The sequence below is a fragment of the Tetrahymena thermophila genome, assembly GCF_000189635.1.
Source record: "Tetrahymena thermophila SB210 genomic scaffold scf_8253823, whole genome shotgun sequence".
Classification (NCBI taxonomy): domain Eukaryota; phylum Ciliophora; class Oligohymenophorea; order Hymenostomatida; family Tetrahymenidae; genus Tetrahymena; species Tetrahymena thermophila.
The window spans coordinates 289,817-298,856 of record NW_002475930.1 but is presented as its reverse complement, the minus strand read 5'-3'; the positions used below and the strand labels follow the sequence as shown (position 1 = coordinate 298,856).

Genomic DNA, 9,040 nt, shown 5'->3' with positions numbered 1-9,040 from the left:
TATTCATTTAGGAATACAATTTAATTAGCAAATAGATGTAAAAAATTGATAAAATAGTAAGCTTTATATGATGATGTTATAGTTTAAAAAAGTAATGAAATCCTAGTTAAATTTTTAATTGAAAAGCCAAATTAAAATAATAATATTTATAGTTTTAATAATCTATTTTTTATAAATAAATATAACCATATTATTATTATCATTATTCGGTGGTCTTTTATAGAACTATTAGTTTTGATTTATGTTCTATCAATTCATTTCAAAAACAGAGTAAATCCTAAGCTTAAAAAATATTTATTATTTTTATTCATTCTAATTCAAAATAATCTGTAAAATTAATTAATGGAAACAGATTAAAATCGATCGCACGAAATCAAAGTCAATTTGAAATGAGTTATAAATTTTTCTCGAAATTTGTTAAATGAAGTTAGTCTTTATATTTAATGCTGAAAAATTAATTGTTAATATTACAACTTTTTTAATAAGAAATCTTAAAACAGATTCCAATTACCAAATTAAAATGAAGAAAAGCTATAAATTAACATTCTTTCTTTTTTATTTTATTCTGTTCTTAATTGAATAAGCCTAATGTAGGCTTGATGTTAGAGGTCTTAAATCTAGAAGTGGTAGGTCTTCATCATCCCGTAGTAGCTCTACAAGCACTACATCATCAGGATCAGGATCATCTAGCTCTTCTAGCAGCACAACTACAATTATAATTATTTCGATAGTTGTACCTTTTGCAGTATCATTCATTATAATTATTTTAGCTTGTTGGCTTAAAAGAAGGTATTAAGCTAAAAGAAAATTAGCTGATTAGGCTGATAAATAAATATAATTAAATATGAACTAATAAATGCAGTAGTGTAATTAATCATCAAAAGTTGAACCTTGCTAACCAACCTAACAACAAAATATAAATATAAATTCCTAAATATGCTAATAGAATTAACTTCCTTTTGAAAATACCTATCAATAACAGCAATAATGTATTCAATATCCTATCTAACATGGATTTTTACACCAGTAGCCTTACTTAGTTCCAAGTTATCCCATTTATCAACACAGCTATTACCCATAATAGCAATAAAATTAGTTTACTTAGTAACCAGTAATACAGTAAGCAAATCTTTTGTGACAAGATAAGAATGAATAAAGGTCTTTTATTACTTAATATTATCTATTTAATTTCTATAAATTTATTAATAAAGTATATAAAAATTAATAAATATTATTATTTTTATACTTAAAATATTTTATAATTTAATTAAGATTAATTTAAACTTTTATTTTCTATTTCAATTTAAAAAATTATTTACTCATTAAATTTAAATAATTTAAAATGATTTATTTGTTTAAAAATTTTATTTATCCTTAAATTTTATAAAAAATCATTTTAGATAAGTATTAGTACCAAAGATAAAAGGGAGTATTAATTAATCATTGAAATATCTTTGCATATTTTATTTTAGCTCTAATAATAATAATAATACAAATTAGATAAAAATAATTTTAAAAAATTTATTTCTTTTCATTTTTTGAGAAGCTAATATTAGTTAGTTTTAAGTTAAATTTTGCTATTTTTATTCTAATTTAAAAATCTTTAAAAACATCATATTTACTTTGATTAACGATATTTCATTTCTTAAAACTTATGAGGAAAAATTTGTTAGTATATTAAACAAATTCAGAAAATAAAGATTTCATAAAGATTTTAAGATCCAGAATGCAATATATATAAATGATAAAAAAACATGAGATTTATTCATTTCATTAATTTATAAATAATATTTTGTTTCTTAAAACTTAATATTTTTCTAAGGACTATTTCTTTATTTGAATTTTTTAAAAAGAACTATTGTGAGAATATGTAAACCAATAAAATTTACATAAGTTAAAATAGCAACATAATTATCTACATTTTCAAAATTGAAGATGCTGATTTTAAAAAAAAAATAAATAGTCTCAGAAGAATTAAAGGTAGTACTCTCGAAAAAAATTTAGGAGTGATTAACAAAATATCCGAGTGGGATATAACGAATAGTAAAAATATAGATAAATCCTAATTATAAAACATCCATTAACTTATTAAAAATTCATCATTTTATCATTATTAAATAACCAAACATAATTATACCAGCTTTTTAAGTATATAAACTCAAAAAAACAATAAAATAGACTTTCCCTCCCTCCATCTTAAAAATAATTTAAAGTCAAATATGTTTATTGTGTAATAGAGATAATAAAAGTAATTTTCTCCTTTTTGTGTTAGTTATAATACTTGATTTATTCATTTTATAAAATTTTTGGTCAACTCTTTGGAAGTAAGTAGATTAGTAATTTCTTTTAATTTCTTCAGTTTAATATTATTGATTGATATTCAGGCATAATTACACACTCTTTATATTAATTATTTTTAAATATTCACAAATATTTTAATGTAAGACGAAGTGAGATAGATATGTTACTGAAAAGTTTTTATGAATGTAAGTCATACATATAAAAATTGAAATTAATTTTTTAAGTTTACAAATAAATTTGGAAATCTCTACTTAATACTTTAATAAGCTAGACCAATAGATGATAAAATTTATAATTACACAAGGTAAATTGTAGTGTAAAACAGTACCTTTTTATGGTGAAAATATATTTTTATTTTTAAATTTAAGAATCACTATTTAATACTTCAATAAATTAGACTAATAGCTGAATAAAATCATATTCCTATAGTATGTAAATTTTAGTGTGAGATTGACCTTTTTATGGAGATTGTTGTGTTAAGTAGACCCTTTTTTGTGGAGAAATTAATTTTATATATTTTTTATTTTCAAGCAATTAATTTGAGATCAGTAACTAAAATTCTTGAATTTTAGTGCTCAATTTTTAATTTATTAAAAAATAGTTCGTTTATTAAGGAATTAAAGTTTAAAAAAATTAAATATATATATATATCTAGGTCGGTGTTGAATTATTTCACAACTAAGTAAAAACTTTTTTATCTCAAGAATTGATAATTAATTTATTTGAATGATAATTAATTTAATACAAATAAATTAACTTAATACAATAAAATACAAAAAAAAAGTGAATGGAAATTATAAAAAATTTAGATTTTTTTTCATAGTCTTTCCAATTCAGTTAAGGAAAGCGAGCATTGAAAAAGAGAACATTATTTGGAGCTTTACTATCTATCTTGATTGTGACCATCACACTATCTTATTTAGTTAATTTGTTTAATCAGTATGCAAACAATAAGATTGAACCAAAATTTAGATCTTAAACCTTCGCTACAGACGATGATGTCTAAATTCCTTTTGTAAATGAACTAGTTGGATTGTAGTACATCACTAAGAAAAATAGTACATTTGATAATTTAGATTAAATAGAAAAATAAACTAATAAGACATACATTGTTTATGTCCCTCTTTATGTTTATCAAATTAATAGTAAAACAGTCTATAGGTAGGTATTAGATTTGGTTCCATGTCAAAATCCTTAAATTAGTGGTAATAAATGCATAGATTTATCAAAATTACCTAGTAACTCCACATTTACTGGTGGGATAAGAAATAAAATAAATACTGCCATAAGTATTCTTGCTTATAGATGTTAGGATACAGATCCTTATAAGACAACTGTTCCTAGTAATTGTGCAAGCCCTAGCGAAATAGATAATTTTATTAATAATTCAAATAATAATTTATATGCATTTTTGCATACCTCACAGTATAACATTACTTCAAATGAAATTCAAGAAAATTACTATAAATACCCTTTAATATTAACTACATCATAAATGGTATTCACTACTTACAGTGCATAAAAGTAAATTACATCTGTTTTATCAGGTGCAATACTCTAATCTGAGTTTTCTTTTTCTTCAGCTATAAGTTACTCTACAACAACTTAGTCATTTGACTATGCGACTACCTCTAAAAGTTTAAATTTAAAATGCTTTGCAAAATTCTCTGTATAAATATCGAACTAAGTGTAGTATATAAAAATTTAATATACTACTATCCCAGAGTTGCTAGCTATGTGTAACAGCATTTTTGCAGTGATGATGTGTTTAGGATTTTTTGGGAGATACATCGCTCAATAGCTTATAAGATAAGACTTATTTCTACTAATTTTGAAGAATATGTATTCAGAATCCTATGAAAAACTTTTAAATATAAACAAGTTTCTCAGCTAATAAAAGATTGAATTGATAAATAGAGATATCGAATGTCCAGCAGAGAGCGTTGATTGTAACCAGAAAGAAACTGAATAAAAAGATATCTTTACAAATAGCCCAGTGTTAGAATCCAAAAGTCCTTTACAGCATTACATAAAATATGACAATATCCAATAAAAGCCAATAAGAGATGAAGTAATAGAAGATATTCTAATAATTTAAACCTAAGAGTAAGTTTAAAATTATACAGATGATTCATCCAAATTATAAAAAAGTAATGAATACTTTTACAATAAGCTAAACTAGAATAGCCCTAAATAAATTTGTGTTAGCCCATTAATGAATTTTAAATCTAAGGATAGCTCCAATTAAAATTGTAACAGCCAAGAATCATAGATTGTTTAGAGCTTAAACCCTTTCTCAAATAAGACACAAAAGAAATACTTGATTCCATAAAAGTAAAAGGTTGTGCAAGAAATTCAGAAAGATGAATAGATTTGTGAATCAGAGATGTAATAAAGTGAAGTTGAGCAGAGCTAGATAAAGAAATATTATGAGGAGAGAATTAAAGCATTCAAAAGCAAGTTATATTCTTCCAAAATTACAAATTAACTATTTTAATTTAGGTATTTTAAATTAAAAACTTGATATTTTTATTTAATTATTATTTTTTATAGGCTTAGAAGGAAGAATGATAAGATTAAATCAAATTAATTAAACCCACAAACTAAAATTATTATTGAAAAGTAAGTTGATAACTGCCTCGATTTCTGTGAAATCTACAAAGAAATAATTTTCTTAAAGAAAGCTGTAATGACTATCTTAAGCAAAGACCAATATGCAGCTTTGTCTTTAGTGGGATTCTCTGATAATCTTCCTGCTTACATACAAAATTTGAATGGATAGCCTTAGCAAAAATAAAGTAAAGAAAATCTATTTTACAATTATCAGTAATTAATCACTTGATTTAAAATTAAAGACGTAGAAAATTTGAATCACTATGAAGAATTATAAACTCTCTCTATGTCAGATGAGCTATAAACATAAGAAATTATAAAATTTCTATTAAAATGTAAATTTAAACAAAATTTGAGTACATATGACGAAAGAATATTTTCTTCAATTAGCAAAAAAATTAGCAATTGATTAAAATGCTTGCTGCTTCATTGATTTTTTAGTAATTTGAATACATTTTTTTTGTAGAATTGGTAAGTAAATAATACATTTCATATAAAAAATATTATTACTTAATTGTTTTTGATTGAATATCTACCATATTTCAAGAATATTTATTTTTAATTACCTTTACAAAAGTTTATCTAAAATCAATAAGATCATTTTTATTAATTTAATTTTCATTAAAATATAACAAGAGTTTTAAATTTACAAAATAAATATTAGTTTGTTGATGTAAAAGTGTATAATTTATATTAATTTATCTATTATTATAATTTTTTTTCTTATTCCTCTTAAATTTTATATTTATTTCTTACCTCTCTATTCTTAAAGAACTCAAAAACTAAATTTATTAGAATTATCTTATTTTTTTAAATAATAAACCACCAAACTAAATCATGTTAAAACTAACATAAATAATGGTTGCTTTTAATTATTTAATTTTTTCATTTTAAAAATAATTCTTTACAAAAAAATTTAAATAATATTTTGCAAAAAAGTTACATTTTTAAAAAATTATTTAAAAGATGAATAACATGCTTGAATGGAGCAGAAAAATTTTAACATGTTAAAATTAAATATCAGAAGTAGAAAACATTTATTCAATTTAAATTAATTATTAAATTAAACTTAAAATATATCTTAAAAATATTTTGCAAAAAGCTATATTTTTACTTTTAAAATGTTTATATGTATGGCATGCATCATTTATGAATGAATTAGAAAAATTTAACATACTAAAAATTAAGAAAATAATATTTAGAAAACATAAAGTAGTAGATATAATATTTGGCAAAAAAAGTTACATTTAAAAAAATATTTATAAGATGAGTATGATGAATTAATAAAGCAGAAATATCTTACAAACTAATAATGAAAAATCAAAAACTGGATATTATTTACATACTTTAAATTAATAAATGAAACATAAAATAAATCAATATTATTTTCCAAAAAAATTACATTTAATAAAAATTTTTATTGAGAAGGACCTGTATGGATGTATATAAATATGAATGATGGAGTAGTTAGTAGAATAATCAAAAAATTAAACATGAATGAATAGAAAACATTTATTTATGTCAAATTCTAAAATCTTTTGAATTTAATAATAATTAAAAAAATTGATATTGTATATAATTTATAAAGTAAATAGAATTATTTGCTTTCCATTTTATTTTAAATTATTTTTTATTTAATAAGCTAATTATTTATTTATTTATTGATTGTGTCTATTTCCATTTTCTGTTAGTTATTAACTTTTTAATATAATCATTTAGTTGTCATCATATATTTATTTTTATCTTAAAGCTATTACTTAATGAAATATATTGTGACTAAGTGGCTATTAGATTCTAGTTTATTTGAGGTAGAAAATACTTTTCTATGGAATTAAAATTAAGTAAGTTAATAATATTCTCAAATAACTTTACAATAGAAAATTTTATTCATGAGTATAATAAATCATATAAATATATCATTCTCTTTAAAATGATATCCATTTATTACATCTCAAAAAAAATTGAATATTTTATTATATGAAACTTTTTAAAAAATTATAATATTTCTTCTCTTTTATCACTGAATATAGAAAAATACCAAATTTTTTATTTAAATTTTTGTAATTATTTAGTTTGCTAGATCAGATTTTTTTTGATAAAATAGATAAAAATTTAAAATAATACCAAAAAGAGAAACAGAAACAACATTTTTTAGATTAAAGGTATTTTTGATAAAAAAATCCAATAAACATCAAATACTAAATAAATAAGAATTAAGAAATTTTGAAATGAAGAAATAATCCACATTAAAAAATGAAAATTTGAAATTAATAGAAGCTAAAAAGAAAATATTTTAAGATTACACCAAGGTCTCTTAACTGAATAAATAACATGTAGTCCAAAATCAGTAGCTTAAAGGAAGTAAACTACAAAACTAGAAAGTTATTCTTCAATAATTTAGTCTTTAAAAAGATTTAAATAAAGAATAAGTTCAAAAAAAATAAAGTGTGCAGAATTGCTTAGATATTTAGATATAAAAAAATTATATATTGAATCTTTAAAAGTCAATTAAAGTTCATCAAAATTCATAGTTACAGCTTTAGAAGACAAAAAATAAAATTTAAATATCATAATTAAATAGTTTATAGAAGGAAAATAAAAAATATGAGGTTATGCCTTGCTTGGCGATTCAAGGGAAAAAGAAAGAAATGTAATTACAGGTTTTAAAAAGAGAAAACAAAAAGTAAGATTTGGAAAAAGAAAAAAGTTAAGTAAAAGAAGAAAAAAAAAATTTAATCAGTGGAGATAATTTGAAAGTAGAAAGTTAGCTGCTGCAACAAGCTTATGAATCAAATCCTTGTATAAATTAACTAAATAATAAATGTGAAAAGAGAAAAGAAGGTTTTGTAGATGTGAAGATTTAAATAAAAAATTATCATGATCAAAGTATTAAGCTGAATCAACTTCATAATTAAATTAAAGAAACAAACAAATTAATTAGCTTGAAGCTAGATACAACTTTTGAGAATTATCAATCTCTTTTAAATTTTTGTGTCAAATTTTTAAAGTTTGGATCTGATTTAATTCATTTAGAGTGGCATGTAAAGGGTTATTTTAATGAATATAGGTAATCTAACCTGATTTCCGAATTGATTAGTCGCTTTTTTATATTGACTAAATTTGTGTTTGTAATTCACCTTCCTTATATCTCTACTCTTACTGTAGAAAGCTTTTCTAACGGATTAAAACAACTAAAAAATTTAAAAATATTTCATTTCAAGGTAAGCAAACCATTTTAAAGTAATTATAAATAAGGAATGCGCGATAAGGCACATCTACATATTATCAATGCTGTTTAAAACCTTGAGAACTTGGAAATAATGGTGAGTGACGTTTAATAAATTCAGCATTGCTCTCCACCACCAAGTAAAATGGCTAATCTTATATACAGCTACAATTTACCTGATAGAGTATTGAAACAGAAACAATAATAAAACTTAAAAATATAAAGTTAGAAAATAACAATGCTTTAGTTAAACAATGTAATTTCAGCTCATTTATATTCATACAATTCCTATTAATGCTAATAAGATACTTTAAAGCTTTTTGATTTACCTTTTGTTACAAGTTGCTATTTTACTAGAGATAGTTGTCCTCATTAAGTAGAAGTTTCCTAAATAATTAATCATTTAAGAAAGTTTGTATCAACAAAAATGAGACACTTGCTTTAAATAATAAGTTTTCATAAGCAAATAACAGAATTTATTCCTTTGAATCCTGCCATGTTAATGACAGATCTATGGTTTGATTGATAGCAAATTATATTAAAATAATATTAAGACCATAAAAATTCAGTCACAAAGCTGATAATTAATTATTGATATCAAGTTTTAAATTTTGGATAATTTAATAATTAGAATTTTTATTAATAGTTGTAATTAATATTTAATTGATGTTATTTATTTATTTTCATTATTTTTTGACACCAAAGACTATTTATCTCCTCATATATGTATATATACAATATTGCTTCTAACTACATTAAACATTATTTTCTTAGAAAAAACTATAAAAAGTATAACTCAAATTGTTGTGCTCAAATATGCTTTAAATTATGAAAGAAGGAAATAATGCATGTTTTTTTAACTTTCCAATTTTTTTATCAAATATTGTACTTGATAATTAC

The 9,040-nt window shown here is 21.7% G+C and overlaps 3 protein-coding genes across 3 annotated transcripts; 2 read left to right on the top strand and 1 right to left on the bottom strand. All coding sequences in view use genetic code 6, as the record gives it.

Moving 5' to 3' along the window:
* Nucleotides 1-379: 379 nt before the first annotated feature.
* Nucleotides 380-1,079, bottom strand: TTHERM_000678529 (transmembrane protein, putative; the record flags this gene model as incomplete). The annotated part of the gene is made up of 3 exons (XM_012801028.1): nucleotides 380-446; nucleotides 512-903; nucleotides 954-1,079. The coding sequence occupies 3 exons, from the start codon at nucleotides 1,077-1,079 to the stop codon at nucleotides 380-382; spliced, it is 585 nt and encodes a 194-aa protein (XP_012656482.1).
* A 2,009-nt stretch (nucleotides 1,080-3,088) lies between these two features.
* TTHERM_00678510 (AMP-binding enzyme family protein) lies at nucleotides 3,089-5,323 on the top strand (the record flags this gene model as incomplete). The annotated part of the gene is made up of 3 exons (XM_001027827.2): nucleotides 3,089-4,803; nucleotides 4,855-5,099; nucleotides 5,157-5,323. The coding sequence occupies 3 exons, from the start codon at nucleotides 3,089-3,091 to the stop codon at nucleotides 5,321-5,323; spliced, it is 2,127 nt and encodes a 708-aa protein (XP_001027827.2).
* Nucleotides 5,324-7,040: 1,717 nt separating this feature from the next.
* TTHERM_00678500 (hypothetical protein) lies at nucleotides 7,041-8,666 on the top strand (the record flags this gene model as incomplete). The annotated part of the gene is made up of 1 exon (XM_001027826.2): nucleotides 7,041-8,666. The coding sequence occupies exon 1, from the start codon at nucleotides 7,143-7,145 to the stop codon at nucleotides 8,664-8,666; it is 1,524 nt and encodes a 507-aa protein (XP_001027826.1). The 5' UTR covers nucleotides 7,041-7,142.
* Nucleotides 8,667-9,040: the final 374 nt, after the last annotated feature.